At 39.1% G+C, this 19,441-nt stretch overlaps 1 protein-coding gene and 1 long non-coding RNA gene across 2 annotated transcripts; both read left to right on the forward strand.

Annotated features, from left to right (window-relative positions):
- The first annotated feature begins 11,342 nt into the window (after positions 1-11,342).
- On the forward strand, positions 11,343-14,617 carry LOC111271756 (uncharacterized). Its single transcript, XM_022852735.2, has 2 exons — positions 11,343-11,429; positions 12,640-14,617. The coding sequence occupies exon 2, from the start codon at positions 12,728-12,730 to the stop codon at positions 14,003-14,005; it is 1,278 nt and encodes a 425-aa protein (XP_022708470.1). The 5' UTR covers positions 11,343-11,429; positions 12,640-12,727; the 3' UTR covers positions 14,006-14,617.
- A 2,679-nt stretch (positions 14,618-17,296) lies between these two features.
- On the forward strand, positions 17,297-19,370 carry LOC147751951 (uncharacterized). The gene is made up of 2 exons (XR_015315451.1): positions 17,297-18,135; positions 18,563-19,370. It is a non-coding gene; the product is annotated as an uncharacterized LOC147751951 (long non-coding RNA).
- Positions 19,371-19,441: the final 71 nt, after the last annotated feature.

Here is a 19,441-nt window from a genome sequence, read left to right on the forward strand (position 1 = left end):
AACATTTTAAGCATTTTCTATAACGGCTTACTTTTATCGAAAACATCTGCCATAACTTAGCATAGAACTACTTAATAAATTAATAAGTATTCGCTAATCGTAAGTATTTACATAGCAACGTTTTAAGTTTATATCGCAGAGCAAATTGGTGCATTGGGAAGGTTTGCTTCTTAATAAGGTCCGTTTAAATCAGTTTCACATCGTGGCTTAATTCAGGCCAATAAGAGTCTCTGTGGTAAGAACATTTACAACTAAGTGATCAAACGAACGAAACAAACCGTGCTTTAGAAAATCGTGTTTTTAGCGTTCATACAAACCGTTAGCCGTTACAAACAAACCGTTAGTGTGTTGAAATCCATTCTCGAATCACTGGACCATCTCGGAAAGTAAATAAAATGCGCTGGCCTAGTGTTTTTTCTGTTACGTTTATTGTTAAACTCTAACCTGGATGAAATTGAGTCGAATGGAGGAATGTGCCTCTCAGAGTGTTTGTCAGCTTCAAAAAGTTAAACGGTAAATAGATAAATGACTTATTTATTCTACCGCGGTATTTTCATCTATAGTACAGTTGTGTGAGGAAACGATGTATCTAAAAATATACTTGTTGGCCACTAATTGTCACCACTGCATGCATAGAGATTAAAGCAATAGCAAAAATACCAGGAACTAGTAGTTTATATAACTTGTGAACGGTTTATTTGCTACGAACGCTTTTTGCCGCCGCCTGGAAACGGGCTAAGAATATATGCTTTTTCCCATTAAGGGCTAATCACCATCTTTGTATGAACCAGAGCCATCTTTGTATGAATTGCCATGTCTAGGCATTAAACATACGCTGAAAACAAAAGAGGTTCTTGCTTTCACGCCCGCTTAACCATCCACCAAAAGACATAGAAAATAGCCTCGAGTAAAAAATTTCTAAAAATCTAAATTAACGCTCGTGCATTTACAGTCAATTTGGTAAAATTGGCTGATTTGTGAAATTTTCAGCGACCATGAAATGTATACGTATGCATAACGTACATATGGTCTAAACATAGGATAGTTACAAGGCGACAGTTTCAAATACGCGTAGTACGTTTGGAAATAAGGGTATACGTTTTTGCATTCGAAATGTTTGCACATACAACTTGTATTAAATGGCCAATTATTCTAATGTTTTTTTATCTTCACATGGCTGAAAACCTATATAAATGGAATATCTTCGAATTGTGCAAAGCTACGCGACCATTTCATTGCGCATTTCATTATAATGATATTGCGTTAGGCAGCCGGAAATTCCTGCTACGAAACTGATTACATAGACGAACGTTAGAGGAGAGCAAGCGCGCGGGTGTATAAATCTAATGTAAAGCTAGCGAGTGGCTAGGTGAAGACGTCTGTCTTGTGACAAAACAACACGCTATGACGTTTTCACCACTCTGTCCTGCTCCACCCCCGTTTCTGGAGGTGTTATTGTACTGATACTGGTTAGCAACGGTCACGCATGAAGGCCACGTGATCTCAATTCGTCCAGTCATTCCCGCTACTTTTAACAGCTGTTAGTGCTTGATTTCACGCATGTGTTGAAGACCTGGTTGAGGTTTAGGCGGCAATTTACTTGGTTTGCTAGATGATTTGCTTTGCCACGCCATTGTTTATACGCTCATCTACCGATAACACACTTTCACTGGTGTTAGCAGACTTCGACAAAAGGGCCTACAACCGGTTTACAACCAAGGACGGGTTATTGCTCGTGCGCGACCACTATTTTACAAAATTTTTATATTGACCAATATTACCAAACTTTCGATAAAGATCGCGGAAGGCGTATTCAGAGTCGTGTTTTTAATGAGCGCTGAATGCAGCAAGTTCTATAATACGATGAGTACACATATCTTGTGTTCCAAAGACTTCTTTAGTTATGGAAATTCAATGAGCCGGATTTAGAAAAAAAAACAATTTTGACTCAAAATCGGCTAAAACAGAGGGAAAGCTTTGTGAGCATTTCAGGAACTTCGTGAAGGCATCTAAAGATGCTAAGAACGACTTAGATAGTAAAACGCGAACTTTATAAACCCCAAGAAAGCCAAGCAGCACATTGCTATCAGCGCCAAGTCTTCAGCATTCACAGATAAACTTCACACAGTTAAGTTCAGCATGCCAAACGACTAGTTCCATCGTGGACGTTGGCGTGGCTAGCTTTACCACAGGCAAAAAGGCCGAAAATGGCGCAGGCGACGTGGCCAAAGACAAAAGGCGCGTTGGGTTTACAGGTGCTGAAAACAACGTACCCTGTAGCAACTGTGTCAACAGCCCATGGTACGAATGTAAGCGAATGCTTACATCCCGGATAGCCTAGTGCACATGCGCTGTTCATGAAACAAAAACTTTCAAAAAACACTTACTTTTGTACAAATGTAAGCGTAAGGCTCGGCACTAAATCATAATTAGCAACTTGTGGTTAGCATTTCTAGTAGCAATTACCGATGTCGTCTCCAAGCTGACGTAGTCATGCCAAGACATCTAGGTTCTTACTATGTTCATATAATTCATACAGGATTTTGGAAGCATGCACACCTCAAGACAGTGGCAATGTTACGTACAATGGAAGCTCGACGCGCCTTTTCTATTCACTATAGACAGATTATGAGAAGCAGCTCAAATATAACATACAGTATATCTAATAGTAATGATACCCATTGATTTCTATTTAACTATCATCACATCTTTGTTGCTCGTAAATTTGATGTTGCATCTGGGTATATAATAGATTAAATTATCTTACACTATACGCGTTTCCGGGTTGTTTGGGTTTCTTGATTCTATCGAATATTATTGGTCTGCCTCGTCTTTTTTGCAGAACAAAAGCTTACAACGACTAATCTTTCTTTCGTTTGCCATCCTCTTCCAATCAACTAAAAGTCTTGAACAGTTTTGATAGCTTCAGTGTGCAAGCATCTCGGAAGGCATCATAGGGGACGTACGTAAATGTTGGGTAAAAAAAAAAGAAGGTTTTTAATGTACCTTACATACTATATCAGCAAAATTGAGAACTTCCTATAATTATTGTCACTGAAGTGGGCGCGACTAGTGTCGTTCTATAACTCCTAGAGACTGTCCAATGCGCCCTTTGAGGAGAATCTGCGCACGCATTTTTTCCAGGATTTTATTCTGGAAGTACGCCCACTTTCGTTCTTGTCCGATGAGGCCTTTCTTGTTGTCTTGGGTAATCGTATACAATCTCGCAGCTGTGTTTCGTCCAGGCCTATTTTAGCTTTTCTGCTCGTTGCGATTGTTAAATTTTATCTGTACCGTGTTCGTCATTTCATACCTATATATCGTTGATTTTAGATACATTAACGTTATTTCGTACAGATAGCATCATAGACTAATCCTTGCTCGACACACAATACATGATATACTGATTGATCAATGTTGTTTATCTCACAGCAGTAGCTAATTCATCAAAAGATCATAATGATGATAGAACTAATCAATATGAAATCTTCTAAACCCAAGCTAATCCCAAAAACGTTACGTGCTACATGGGTTATTTTCTACGTTTTTTTCGAAGACTGAAAACATGCTTAAATGCAAAAAATGCTTGAAAAATATGTAAAAATAATTTTTACTTTAACCAAATTCGTGTAAATATAGAGATAAAATACAAAAATAAACGAGAAATATAAGGACACTTGACAACGTTTTGCTATTAGAAGGCTAGCTATTTGAGCTACTAAGCTGATTAACTCATCTTACTCTGTCAAATTTCCCGGCATTATATCTAAAACACCTAGTTTTACAACATTTAGAAATGTATATCTCTTCTGTCTCGCTGTAGATTGCAAAGCTGATTAACTCTAATGAGGTTCATTTTATCTAGTGCAGCTCCAATGACCGTCAGTTATCAAGTAGTACAATATGAACAAACAGGTATTGGCCTTCTTCTCATTCACGAAGATGCGGTAAGTTTCTTACGCAAGTTCAACAGTCGACCCATACATTTAATGAACGGTAAAATATCTGCCGATAATGGTTGAAATGTACAAATGAAGTATCCACCTTTGGAACCCTACCTATCATTACTTAATCTTGAATACTTAACTTCACTCGGATAATTTGGCTATTGTAGGTTGCAATCAGTGCGATCTCCAGATTCAACAGCTAGATTTGCAATATCTTCCAGACTTTTTCTCGAAAGCCATTTTGGATTTCGACAAAGTTCAATTAAGGTATGTTATAGTTGATTATTTCCAAGCTTTCGCCTGTTCAGACGAAACGAACAAATACACAAGAACCTGCCTTTTGCTTAAACTTTGGTCTTCGCCTTATTTCTTTTTCTGGAAGCCGAGTTCTCAGGTATGGTTCGGTCGTGTCACTAGTATTTTTCATTCAAATTAGCTAACTTCTCTAACTTAAAAAGCACTATCATACTCCTAAGAGAGAAGTGCAAGTCGACTAGTTGAAAGGAAAGTTCCCGTGTGTGTCGCCCAAATACGGCCCCCCTAGACAAAAATTGTTACTGGCACTGTCGATGATATGTTTAAGAACGGCGAGAATTAAGCGGCACCTTGTCTAGCTGGGCTCCTCTTCTGAACTCCTGTGCATCGAATGCGCTCCAACGAGGGTTGTGTAAGCCGGAAGGAAACTGGTAGCATTAGAGAAAACCAAAACATCCCTTCATCTTTCTCCTAGATGAAACTTAAAAAAGTACTCTTTGAGAAGTTCTTTCCAGCAAGTTTTGTTACTGAGAACTTCGTCCAAGCTTTTCCCTTAGTCACCTTGGTGAGTTTGAATGTGATTAGATTTACCGTTAATTCTATCTTCGACAACGTCCGAGGAGTAAAATGTAAATGATGTGAAGTTCCTCCAACGGGACATCAACACCTGGCTGAAAATTATAAAATAAGGGATGTCGACGATGATGACAATTGATGATAATATAATCTACAAAAAGTCTAAGATATATTTTACTAATGAATAAATACGGATGCTTTACTTGCTACTGGAGTTTTCCCTAAAAAAGAATAACGTTTTGTGCGATGTTTCTCTCTGTGAAAAATGATATGCCAACGTCCGGTATTTTCTGCCAGTAGCAAAGATATCCAAATAGTAGCGTGATAATGAGAAAATATCAATGGTTATATAGACGACGACGGTGATTAATAAACCCGTAATTAATAACTGCGCATCGTGAAGGTATACTTCCAAAGGTATTTATTTCTAGAACCAAAGGCGAATTAGATCAGGTGGCTGGTTATGAAATGAAACAACTCACTGTTAGTGTTTGGCCAACTCAATGCATTCAGTCTCAACTCTATACATCGTATGCAGCTATTTTCAGACTTTATCAGGTAATAGATCAGTGCCAGCTTTAATAGTTCAGGCGTTCAGCATTCATAGTCCTCTTTATTGTTGTGATAAATCGTAAATTCACGAGCCGTTTGCAGCTCTTCTCCCTTCAAACAGCCATCATTGAGTCGAAGGCTAATTCTAGAGGTGGATATAACCTCCAATTCGATGATGGCATCATAAAGCTTTGAGAATCGCTTTTGAGCTGTCCTTTCAAGTACGTAGTCGTATGTGCAACTAAACGCCTGAGTCTGGAGTACCGACGGTGAGCAGTATCACTTCTTCAAAATGGAAGCAACAAAGGCTTTCGCGGCCGGAAAGCGAGACGGAATGGGCCTTTCACTCACGTTCAATGTGAATTTGGATAACGTCCACGTCGTTTGTCTGGAAGCTGCATCTGTTTGACTGACATTTTCTTCATCTACCAGCAGACACATCTTTGACGAGCTTGTTTGCCCAATTGGCCTCAATCTTGGATTTTGGCTTAGTGTGTAAGCTGATTACAAAACATATGTTTGCGAAATATATGCGCTCTAAATTAAATAGGCCCCCTGTGAAGTTATATTGGTATATCTGAACTGGCTGAGGTTTCGCTCAAACATACTCCGCGTAAAAATATTCCGCAGACGTCAAATTTTGGCCCGATAATTGGCTAGAAGATTCTAAATGTGTAAGGGTCTAAAGAAACAAAATCGTGTACACTATATTTTCAATATCTGTTTTCAAAAATGGTTTTAAATTTGAAGATCACTAGAAATAGTTTTATATGCCTATTGTGGTACATATTTTGTTCTCCCTAAACAATATCTAACGTGGATCTACCGTTATGGTAGGCGAGCAGTGTCGCTACATTTTTCGGTAGATGTATATTGATCGGCAATTACTGTTTGAGTTTACATTTTCGGTGCGGGTACATTTAGGCAATAGCTGATCTTCGCCAACGTACACTTGATCTAAGCCATGACAAATTTGCGGTTTTAACTTAGAGAGAAACTTAAGACAACAAACAGAACGCCAAAATGTATTTCCAGCCATTTTGCACTTGCTGCTTATTTTTACTCCGCCTCTATTTAATTTGCCTCATTAAGTACGCTACTAAGTCCATTTAAAAACAAATTTCCTACTTAGGACGGTTTCAGGTTCCCTTTATCACTGCTCGGTCATAAATATGGCCATACTCTTGGTTTAGGTTTGGCGTGAATCGTTAGGTGTACGTCTTATTTTGAGCCTTTTCAGATCGAATGGCTCAGACTCGAAAGGCATTGTTCTTTCTGCAATGGCGTGTCACCAATGCATGCATAGAGCGTTTGGTTAGTGACGTTCTGTTGCAGCACCAATAAGCAACCTGTAACATTGAAATACTAAATACATTACTGGGATTAGCCCTCGAATGCGTTTTACTTCGAAATCATGATCTCCCTTCTCTTGAACTTAGAGAACAGCGGCGTCAGGGCCGGGATATAGAGACACTTGCGGACACATGACCTACGACGAAATTACTCTTGTAGCATAACATTGGGTTTACCCGTCGTATTTATAGGGCTCTATTTCTGATAGCGATTTGGGTGCTGGCCTATGCAAATGCTGTTGTTGCTTTTGTGGCCGTCGTCGGTTCAATATCGAAAGAAGCGGTCGTGTGTTCACTCGCTGTGTACGCCCTTCTGCGATTCGCCTTCAGCCTTGTTTAAGACCTCACTCTTGATTAATCAAGGTCCAGGTAAGCTAATGGGGAAGCGCGTCATGGGAACTGTCAATATTATATGTGTATATAAATTCTAATAATGATCGTTTGTCTGTTTTCACGTTAGCGATACATGAACTGATAACAAGCAATTGTTTACAAAACATACGAGTTGTTTATGTTTCCAATTGAGAAGTACTTAAGATTGGAAGAGGTCTTAAAATTACCCTGACAGGCTGCGAGAAGAGCTTGCCTTGAAGTGCTGATGTAATCTGGGTATTCGAGAGTGGCTTGCATAACGGTACGATTGAAGAACTTTAGCTGTATTAGCCCGGTACGCCTAATTAAACGAATGTACGCAGTTCTTTTCAACCCATTACGAGCCCAGTGTATAGACAAAATGCTACAATATATAGTATCCCTTATGCAGTGTTTATGCAGGGCGTTAACAAGCAAACGTATTGCGGTGTACGGAAGTTGCTGATAGCTTGAATAATGGTTATTTTTAGGTTATAAAGCGTCACTTTTTATTGTTTGGTGCCGTCTTTAAGGCTAAAACGCTAGTAGTAAATCATAATTTTTCGTTTCCTTCCTAGTAGATCCAGTGACAGTACCTTTAGCTAGAAAATAAGACTACAATCTACAAAATGCTTCCTCCTTTTAATAAGATATTCTATTTTCTATTGTATCAAACTGCCTACGTGGAATCGACTTTTGTGTCTTTGCCCTGCTTTTATGAAATTACTCATCCTAGGTTCCTAATCGCTCAATGATATATAAATTTTTATAAATCTTAATTAAAAATATATATAACTTTATGTGCATCTACCTGTACGATTTTAGGTACAATTTTAGAGACCTGATGTAACTGTTTTATTGACTAACGGTAAAAGTAAGGGTAGTGGTTTTCTTCCTTTCAATGAAACTAATAAATATTAAAAGGCCAATGTCTGTGTTGCTATTTGTTCAGACACATTGACTTTGTCTTATGTATTTTCACCGATACCGTCTTCGTTATCGTCTGCCGCGCTATTTTTTTAAAGATGATTTTCAGAACGACCATCATGAGTAAGACGGTAATCATTTTTCTGCAAACGGATTGAATATGTGCTGCAATAAGCAATACGAAGTGTGATGTCTATAAAGGCAAGCAGCTGGCACAATTTGTCGTTGTCAAGGTGTACTCTCTTCAGCGATAGATCTATTACGTTCACAGAGATATTTATGATCATCACGAGGGAAGCAGTGAAGGGGCCACTTTCCGAGAAGCAACAACGCAGGCACAAGCGTTGGTACGGATGCAGACTCTCAACAACGAACATAAGGCATGTTTCTTTGGCATTTTTCCAGCAAAGATAGACAAAAAAAATCGAAAATCATTGTCTTCTTTTTTGGTACGGTATCGGGGTGGAAGACTTGAGAAATCCCTTAGGAACACAGCAATTTATGAACGAAAATTGGTCCTATCAATCATCTGCCAGATCGCGTCCGGCCTTGCACGGCATGAAAAAGGTCCTTGGAAATTTCAAGCCGTTAAACATCATCTTCAAAGAAGAAAATCGCGCCGAAGTAATGCTGAGAGATTATTGTCTCTCCCAAGAGTATCGCAGCGACCCTTCGACGCCCCTTCTATTTCAAATCAAAAGGGAGCTGATTAACTATGGGAGTAACGTTTAGAGCCTGGACGCCGTTTCTCGCTGCATCATCAACAACGACCGGCCGACGCATCTCGTAACGATAGAGTTCGTTACGCAAAAAGTAAAAATAAATCATCCTGATACTTTCAGGTTCAGGAAGACCTAGTCAGTCGAGTGCCAGCAAGTATTCGAACTTCTAAGTACAAAAATCCCGTTGACCGCTATACAGCCATATGTTACGCTAGGTAATTGTTACTGGACATATTTTCTGCAAACGATTTTTCTGGCTCATGTAAAACTAAGCACTGCATATTACTTTATCTTGCTTGCCTTATCGATGCGTTTTTAGTCACCACTACAATGCACTATTAAGTGATATCAGCTAATGGTGGTCTACGTGTCTTCGCGGTGCCATTAGGAGTCGCACTTTGATTTCTAATGCTGATATCGAATGAAGTTTAAAAAAAAAGTTCCCGACAAATATTCCAGATTCATCGGTATGGTAAAACGAAAAATAAGAAGTTAACTTATGGTAAAATATTTGTATATTATGCAATTTGTTTCTACGATTACAAATATGAAACAGGCCATCTTAGGAAAGTGTTGATTAGCAAAGGTTAGCGTGCCTCAACTTGTCTAAAAGTTTTTCAATTAAAAAAAAGGAATGTAGGTGTCGAGAAGTTTGCACGAAGCACAACTACTATTTAATGGTAGAAACGCATAGTTTTTATCTATGTAACAGCCTATTGATGAATTCCATCGTTAACATAGAAAATATCTAAGCTTAGCAAACAGCTGAAACTTTCAATGCCTAACATGTTGTTTGCATCGAATATTTACACAGTGATGTTGATCTTCGAAAGGAAACTTGAAGAAGTTGTTTGTATTCTTACCTCAAGAGCATTAGGGTCTGAGCTCTACAATACTACCATGTGGTAATATTTCTATGACTATGAAAAGATAGACGAGTACTTTTCCCCCATGAACCCTAAAACTGGGTAAATAAGGATTCCGTTTTCTTTTTAAAGATATGGTTTTATCGTTTTGACGCCTATTGAATCTCGTTTGGGTAGAAAATAGCTTTTAGGCCCTTTTTGTCATAATTGCATTATATATCTATAAGAGGATAAGGCTATACGGGCCACTAATGTTTTCGTGAGAAAAAGCTTGTCATTTAAAAAAGTAAAGGGAAAAGGCATGTTATTACTACGCGGGCTGTGCTTATAATAGAAAATGCTTTTAAATAATTTACTACGTAACGTTTGTTTCATCTAGTGCTCACAAGTTCTACAATCCAATGTAAAGCCGGATTTGAATGGCCTAAATACAAGTATATCAATGATGTGCATTTTGTTCGAAATGTAAGGAGCAACACTGGCGACGAGCGCACCGTACTTTAGGGCCAACTTGGTCGTACTTAAGACTGTATAACTATCGTGTATAATTATGGGATAAATAACTATTCATCGTAAATTCAAATTCATGATCGTTGGTGCAATCATCAGCGGTATGCCGACCCTATTGTCTTGCCCGAACGACGTATTATGCTTATGAAATCTTACGGTACAACGACTGAGCAACTTGACACATAGAGTCCTATTTCACGCTGACCCATTTTGACCGTAAAATGGTCATGTAATCTAACGCAATCCAATGAGTTTAATGAAGCATCACTATTTCTTTATCGCACAACAAAAGTTTGATAAAATGCGAAAAAAACTTTCAGCATTAACTTTTTTAAACTTTCGGTAATTAAAGGAATCCAGTGAGGCGAAAAGCACTTGATTGCTGACCCAGATGCATGTGGAAGATTTTGTGCTACGGAAATGTACGGCGAATTGCCCAAGCTTGACTTGATTGCCCAAGCATTGACAAGCTTCAGCAAGCGGCGATACGAAACAAATACACTTGAAGGTTAGAAGGTCAGAAACTTGCAGTTTTCTAGGATATAGACCTGCCTGAAACTCGCAGTATGCCTTCGAGGTAAACTGAGGAATCAAGTTTGAGGATCTATTATTAGCTCTGAGACAGCTCTGAACGACTTAGTGCATATCGCTGTGTTGTATATTGCTTCAAGAACCTTTAAAGTAGAAAAAAAATTAAGGGGCATAAGAGAAACAACTATGCCAATTTATGGGCTTATCGATCTACACATTGATTCATACCATTGCCATACTCATCATCAGACGCAATATTCGGACACTCCAAGCCCAGCTGTTGATACCACGTACAAAACTGTTGTACGAAGTCCTCGTATATACATTTAGCAATGAAGGCCAACATTTCAGGTGATTCAGTGCTAAGTTTCGGGTAATCCGCATCAGCAAGTAATTCATTTCTCTCAAACGGGGAGAATTCTCAGAAAAAAACAATTTTAGAAAAACGTCATAGTGCTACACGACAAGTGTATAAAACTTTAATTTTACATTAAGGTGTAGGGCTTCTGCATAGTTTTATGATTTTTTTTTTAAAATTAGTTTGGTAGATAGCGCCTTTCTATAAGTAAAGTCGAAACATTTCTTTACATCTTTTCTTGTCGAAGCGCACCTCTCTCTCTGTATCGTAACACGGGCTGTAGGGTAGTGCCTGATCGGCGTTTATATTCAGTTGATATGGACATAAGAGGGAAGGGGCACGTCTAAACGACGCACAAATAGAAAATTTCATTATTCGTCTTGTACGTTGTTTATATAGAGTAAACATCGTCTGCAACATTTGTATTGACACTTGCCAAAGCTGTTCTATTGTAACACTGATATGGACGAATCATCGGCTTGGTAAGTAACTACTGTGAGTTATTTTATATAAAATTTACACTATATCATTTAATTGTCGGCCAACTGTATGAATAACGAAGGAAGCAGGCCACGTTGAAAACACATTTGGATAAGAAAATGATTCTATTTAGAAGATTTGTTTTTAACATATCGTGATGTTTTTGTGCTATCATTGAGATCAGATTTTGTCCACTTTGTGCACAAACAAGGTCAAAACTTTAATATATTATCGGCGCTTTTGCACGTTTCGTACAAATATACAAAGCTATCACGGTAGGATTACAAGCTGATTGCCACGCGATCGGTGCTGATTTGCCTTTCAGAAATAGTTTACTCATCATTAAATCAGTTCCGAAGAGCTACGGTTGCCACTCACTTCTTACAAACAGTGGCCCAGTTCTCGGGCTTCACTGTGCGTTCAATATATATTTAAATATAATATATTTAAATTAATGTAACAGACTGTATTTATAGCTCAGGTACACACCAACAACTATCCTATTATACTTCTCATGCTATGCGAGAGTCATTCTTCAGTCAGAATATTTGAATTTCCCTAGTGAAATAGTTTCAATGACCTCATGATGATCTTTGTTAACCACTTCTATTGAAAAGTTTCTGTAACCTCGTGACTTTTTTTTTCTTTTTTGCAATTAATCCATCCGTACCCTTTTGTCGAATTTGTTCTCTACCGTTTACATTAACATAACGTCTACCCGTTTTACACGAGAAAAAATAACCAAAGTTTACGCGCAGGCCATTCCAGGACAAAATGCCTAAAAGGTCGACTCTTAATATTTAGAGTGCTTTTTTTAAAACAATTCTAACATTTAATTCTTTTTTTTGGGTAGAGGAAATCATTACTTTAACAATAAGTTTGCAAATACAGTGACCGCACCGATCTATACTTTTGCTAGGCTATTTTTTAGTTATTCATTAGATACGCAGTAGTAGCTTATTTTTTTTATTTCGTCGCAGTCAGTATCTCGAAGTTTCAGCAGTCAAAATCTTAAAGCAATAAAGCTGTTTCTCGCTGAACCGCCTACAGGCAGATAATTCATAATAAGTTCGAAAATTCTTACGTTTAACGTGATGTATTTGATTATATTAAAAGAAAGCGTCTTCTCTATGCGTACCTTTGTTCATCCAAAGTTGTAACTGTCATTAGTGATATAAATGATATACTGTTTTGGGGTGGATTCATGTTTAGATATCGTCACGTACTTCGATTATAGCGAGCTCCAGGTTTCGAATGGCCTATCGTCTACCGAAAAAAACAACTGCAGAAAGTTTTGGCCATGCCTGTACTCAACGTTCGCGATAAGGATTGCATAACCCCTCGGTGCCATAAGGGGCTGAAATATACGATGTATAAAACGAACTATTTCAGTCTCACCGTAGCTGTCAAATTGTTGAAGGTGAACGCTCGGTTGAAGGACAAATTAGAGCATCAACAGAGATTACGATACCTCAAATATGAGCAAATGCTACAAAGAGAGAGACAAATGGTACAGCAAGCCCGTGCACGAGTCGCACGACGTGCCGATCGTCGCGCACGAGCCCGAGGACGAGGGGGAAGAGGGGCCGCCGGCCGAGGACGGAGACGCGGCCGAGGAAGGGCCAGAGGAGGGGCGGTAGCCGGTGAAAGAGATCCCGAAGAAGCCGTAGGTGTTAACGAGGAACCTGGAGTTGATGAAGCCCCACCTCCGCCCAGAGGAGCTGGTAGGGGATGGGGACGTGATCGAGAACGCGCGGGAGGACGAGGAGCGGCTGACAGGGAAAATGTCCAAGAGGCCGGACTCGTCAACGGAGACCCTATGGCGGCCTTAAATGAACAAGCAGTGGTTCGCCGACCGCAAGCACCAGTCGTCGGGCAGGGAGCGCCATTGTTGGATGAAAACGTTCAAGACCTTCTTGCTCCATTGATATGGGAAGAGGAAAGACTGCTCCAGCCACCACCACCGCTCAAAGACGACCTCATATCCCAGCTGCAAGCTCTTAGCCATGAAAATCTGGCACGCTTCATAGGGATATTTGCCGTATATACAAAGGGCAAACAGTATGCCAACTGTCCATGTTTCGAGTACGGAGAGGGTAGGGGACTTGAGAAAGCCCTCGGCTCTCATGAATTGATCCAGGCGAAACGGAACTACAGTATTATTTTCCAGATCGCGTCAGGCCTTGAATATCTCCATAGTAACGGCCTCGCCCACGGATATTTAACGCCTTCTAATGTCATCTTCAGAGATAAAGAACGAACCCGTGTAATGATTACCGATTTCTGCCTGCCTGAAAAGTATCATATTCGGTTTTCTTCGCCCTATTTAAATCGGACCGTGGAGGAACCCTACTCATCTGTATGCGATATATACAGTCTCGCGGCAGTCGCTGCTAGTATTATCCAAAATGAGACTTTTTTAGTTATTCCGAATCGAGGGCGCCTCCTAATGCAACAGGCTTTTGCAGACCTGCGTCAGGTGTATCGTCAACGCTACGACGTTATAATGAGCGGTTTGTTTGAAACCGATCAACTTCGACCCAGCGCAACAGAATTTAAAGATGCGTTCGCTCACTGACTGGCTTTTAAAATCCGACAGGATCGCCAACTAATATCAACTTAGTATCGCCTACCAGTATTGAGCTGGAATCGACAATAAAAGGAAAGTCAGGTCTCGACGATTTCAAATGCTCATAAATCTCGTACACGCATAATGGATACGCATATAACATCGGCTTCATATCATACCCCTAGGGTGAGCTAATTTTCGGTATGTAAAGGCGGCCAACGTTCGTACAATGTACATGTGTTATTGTGCAGTGGTCACAGGCAAAGTAGTTTCACTGGGTAAAATGCCACTTCATTTCAAAAAGTGTTTTTGTGTGAAAGGAGAAAGGGGGGCTTCTTTAAATTAGTTTGTCTACATACTAATTGTCGGAAATCGTTCAGTTTGATATATGCAGTAAGACCGTTTGGAGCTTGTAATGGCTCTTGCTGCTTTTTCGTTCTGTATTTTTGCTGAACAGATAATCCATGGAGTAAAGGATAGAAATCGTTTATTACGTAATCACGTTTGGTCTTAGAAGAGTTGTGTATGTCTAACCGTACTTATACTGAGTAAGTGACTAATAATGTAGATTATTAAATAAAATTGAAATGCACGCAGCTGGGTATTGATTGAAAATTCAAATACTGTCTCGTTTCTTTAGTCTATGCAATATATATGTCGCTTCTCAAGAAATTATTGGCAAATATGAAGCGATTTTGGCCGAGGCAGTTATATTGAACAAACAAAGCTGTTACAGATTTTTCTGTCGACAAATCCAAGAACGGTTACGTGAACCCTATTTTCGTTTAGGAGTAGCCTATGAATAAGGGGCACAAAGCGCATTCAAACCTATTTAGATCAGAAAAGACTCTATTGGTTAAACGGCTGTGCTTTGTGGGCGCTGACTTGCTAGTGAAAGAATGTTTTGACTCCTCCTTGCTCCTTAGCAGTGATTTTCTTTAAGTAAATAAAACCCTTATCACCGTATTTAGTTGCGAAGCTGGATATCAGCACGTACTTGTAGTTGGATCGGTACATTAAAATGTCCACAAATGTAATTATCCTAAAAAATACCACATATTATCGCCTCGTATTTGAACATCCAAAAATACTAATACACACTAGGTGCCTACAAAGCATGAACAACAAAGATACATAAAACATTGTCATTAAAAAAAATTGGGACACCGACATTTTAATACGCTGAGTGAGTCGGAAAGTCAAAAATATCGTACCATGCAATTGAAAATCTCTTAAGTTCGATACAAAAAATAATGGAAATTGTGTTATTACAGACACTGTCTTAGATGGCTTTCTGCTATGTATCCTATAGACGCTTACCATAGTTTCCGAATTCTGCTTTAGATCTAAAGCTCATTATTGAGTCTCTCAAACTACAGAATTAAATACAGAAGAAGTTAGAAAACAGAATATTCTACATCAAATGTTAGACGTTCAGCCAGCAAATCGTAAAGCCACTAAAGAAAATATGGAAGACATGTTGCATACTTTAAATACTAGTGCCAGAACGCTTATTTTTTAAGTTACCAGACAGGACCTTGCGTTACACTGTACAAACTTTGATACAATATGCGAACTTCAGCATCGCTATTGATGCACACTAATGATTGCACAATACGGCGTACTCGTCAAGTGTAACAGTTCATTCGCGGAATCATAAACGATAACTTAAAAATTCCACCGTACTAATAATCAACTCAAGCAGTTATTATCACTTACTATATTCAACAATAAGTTGCATTACCTTCTTTCTTCAGCTCGTTACGCTATGACGTAACATATTCGGTACGTATACCGTACCATAAACCGTGTGTGCATGTATGTGTGTCTGTATTGATAAAATAAAGGATTAAAAATTACTCCTGCTTTACGTAAAATTACTGGATCTTCTACTGGATTGGGAAAGATGGGCGCATATTAATTACAAATAAAAAAAATGTAAGGCTACTGTTGACGGCTAAACAGATCTGAACGGCAAGCTGACAAGTTGAGCGAAACCTCGTGCTTAACAGGCAGGTTCATTCCTTCAAAACTAGGTTAACAGGTTCCAGGTTCTTATCGTCTCAAATCGACTGACCTATATAACACGCTCTTTAGGCGTCGTGACGTAAATCCGTCTTTTGTCTATTACTGGTCAATTTAAACATCCTAGATCTCTGTCCTTAAGTGCAAGGTGACTTACACATAGCGCTCATGCAGGTACTACAGGTTTCAGCTATTCTTTACGTTGTAGGCTTTCGTAACGGTCCGCTGACGCCCAGAACGAGTTACGACGAATTGTTCCAATTTCATGGACAAACCTGAACAAGTGGCAAATTTTTCTTCTTCGGTTCTACTTGTGCTGCTTGGTTGCGCAAACTCAATTTGCTCTTCGAATCCCGAAGGCCAACGAAAATCCACCTGTTCTTGCTTATTCTTAGCCTCGTGGTTGGAATAGAAATCAGATATTGCTATGAATCCCTGTGCCGTTGGTTGCAGGGCATCTTTCTCTAACAGAATTTTCTATGTGACTTCATAACGTTTGGGATACACAATCGAAGTTGGAATGAAACGATCAAGTATAATGCTGAGCTGTTCGGTACGCGTCGCAGCAGAAGGCTATCATGGCAAGCTAATAGGTGTTGGTAACGTGACTACGATCACCATCGGTGAGTGACTGAAACCTTGGACATTCGTGAGGATATCAATAAGCGGAGGAAAAGAAATCAAATGAGATTTCCATAGTAGCTGCGAGTGAACTGGAAATAAGCCTATTGCCAATTCTTATGTTTTGTACAATAAGAAATGAGGTGTAAAAGTGTTTTGTGTTTAATAGGAGTACAGCTTAATTATTATTGAGTGGGTGCTCAGAGAAGGTGAAAAGCCTGTGTCGTTGTACTATTCTGTTGAACCGAAGCTCTTAAGAGTCTAGTTGTTTGAGAGAACAACTTAAAGATGGTGGTAAATTTCATCAAAGGCTAAATATATGAAGGGACTAATAGCGAACAAGTACCATGATGGACATTCGTGAGGAAGCATGGCTGTTAGATGATTTTCTATTCGACTGAAATCGACAATGGTTACATAACAAAAATTCGCATCCTTGGACAGAATATCGCTCGGCTTGAGGTTGTTGTGGATAATATTTTTGCCATGAAGATATACCAGACCCGACGCAACCTAGAATATAATCGACTTGCCAAGCTGGCTGTTGCTAATCTTTCGACGTTGCAGAGTTTCCTCGAGTGATCCACTTGGGGCAGCCAGAGTGACAGTTATCAAAGTTTCGGTTGACTCTAACCGCTCCAGGTAAGCAAATCGCGTTGTTGTGGCGCTTCAGGACCTGCGCGTCGTGTGGGATGTCATTATTCAGGGCTCGGTACTTCGGTGTGTAAATTTTTTTACGCGTAGCCCCGAATTTTCCCCAAGCGACCAACAAGCTGAACTTGGTTTGTACCATATTGGGACCTCTACTAGGCGTCTTGTTCACATCGCCACCTATAAGCTATAAACAAATTATAACTTAGCAAGTGCGAATAAAACTAACTATATATGCAATTGACGCAAGAACGGATATAGGTGGCTAAATATCAAGTAGTATTAAAAAATAAACCTGTAGTGCACATTGCGATAACATTATATGTATATATATATATATTTGTTGGAACGCAGTTTAGCTTGTAGTTATATCGTTCTTATAGCCAAAGCAACCGCCAGAGAACCGTATAGTTGACATACTATTCAAAGAAACGATCAAAAATATATTCAGCAGTCCCTTAATAATTGGACGAGAACATATTCTAAAAAAAGCCATTTGCTAAAATATAATGAATTTATTATTAGTTAATTTGCAAATTTTGCGAAAATTTGTCATGCATAGTTAAAGGTCCGTGGATCCGTTACGTATTATTTGCCAACAAAAAAAGCCGTCTCTTTTTTGCTTCGTTGCCAATCTTAGGGCAGTCGTTTTCCTCAGCTCCTCACTGACACTCTCTCCCACATGGCCGCTGCCGCGAAAATTCAAACAGAGTTATATCGGGAAAGAGAAGACAACATATGATAGCGTTAGCAAGCACGTGTTTCAAGCAAGCACGTCGCCCCAACAAGTTGATTTTAATCATTTGTATACTGTACTCCGTTTGTACAGTGAGTAAATGAAGGTAGAAATCATTCTTTGCTACTATTGTTGTACAATGTAGAGCAATGCTGCACATGTGCAATGAGTGATTGGAAAAAGGCACCACATAGCTTACTTATAAAAGAAAGCTTAAATACGGCCTCGTAATCAGCTGTGATTGATTTGAATACGAAGTGACTGAAACCGCTTTTAAATGATCTCAATTGAATGTTTTTTTTTGTTGCATGTTTAGTTTATTTCTGATCTAGTTTATCGATGTATTCCTGAGGAAATAACCTACATATGCTAGGCTTATAAAATGGCTACATATCCAAGCAGGCATGTACCTATCATCCGCCGTATCGCAGCACGTTCAGCCTACCCGCATAGTGAAAGCAAACAACATCGAGATATTGAACGAAGCAATTTTTTTTCCAAAGACGTAATTCATACGCATGTCCTGATTGCAGATTTTGTCCTGGTCGATAATTGCGGTTACGCGAGCTACGCAGGAGCTAATTACTATCGTCGTATCACCGTCGGACGAAGGATACGACCGTAGTAAACTGCTATAGGATTCAAGCGAAAAGAACTATGCTAAATATTGGACCATACGTAGTGTTCACTCTGCTGGTAGATCACAATATAAAGTACTTCTGTATATTCAACTGTTCAAAAGCTGTTTTGGTATTAGGCATAGTATCTATTTTTATAGGCAACTGACGACCTCAACTGGCCACAGTTAGACGAACCAATAGTCATAAACGGTTCAAACAGTTAGTTATCGAATGCGGAAACATTAGCATCCGAGTACCCTCGTCTTGTCTGACGGCAAGCTAAAATCAGTGGAATACTATCTGCGCCAAAAGGTTCAATAACATGTTACCTATACACTGATCGTTGATTAATTAGAAGCGGCAAGATAACTTAGAACTGCCAACAATTACGCTTACTCAAAACGTACACTGCTGATTGTTCAAGTACTATCTTTAGAATCGTTATTATCATTAACAAGTCTTTTTATCAGTTAACACGTTGCATTACAACTAAGCATGAAACGAAGTTTAATTTAGCTTTATTTGTGTATTGTAATAGATGAAATGGTGCTTACTAGTTGTGGTTAGTTCATCAAAAGTGTCCGGGCACAGACGATTTCGTTCAAGAAAGCTGAGCGAAGAGTAAGGCGATAACGAGTCTTAAAGAGAAACCTTGAAACCCGGCAACTGCTTAAATATAGTTGTTCTTTTTTGTGCCTTAATATTTCATCGTTCATAAAAACTGATGTCATCAATATCTGAAGCTGGAAAAGAAAAAAAAACTGTAGAACTTGGGCGCATGAAGTTCGCTTT

This window comes from Varroa jacobsoni, unplaced genomic scaffold, assembly GCF_002532875.2.
Source record: "Varroa jacobsoni isolate VJ856 unplaced genomic scaffold, vjacob_1.0 contig00967, whole genome shotgun sequence".
In the NCBI taxonomy this organism is placed as follows: domain Eukaryota; kingdom Metazoa; phylum Arthropoda; class Arachnida; order Mesostigmata; family Varroidae; genus Varroa; species Varroa jacobsoni.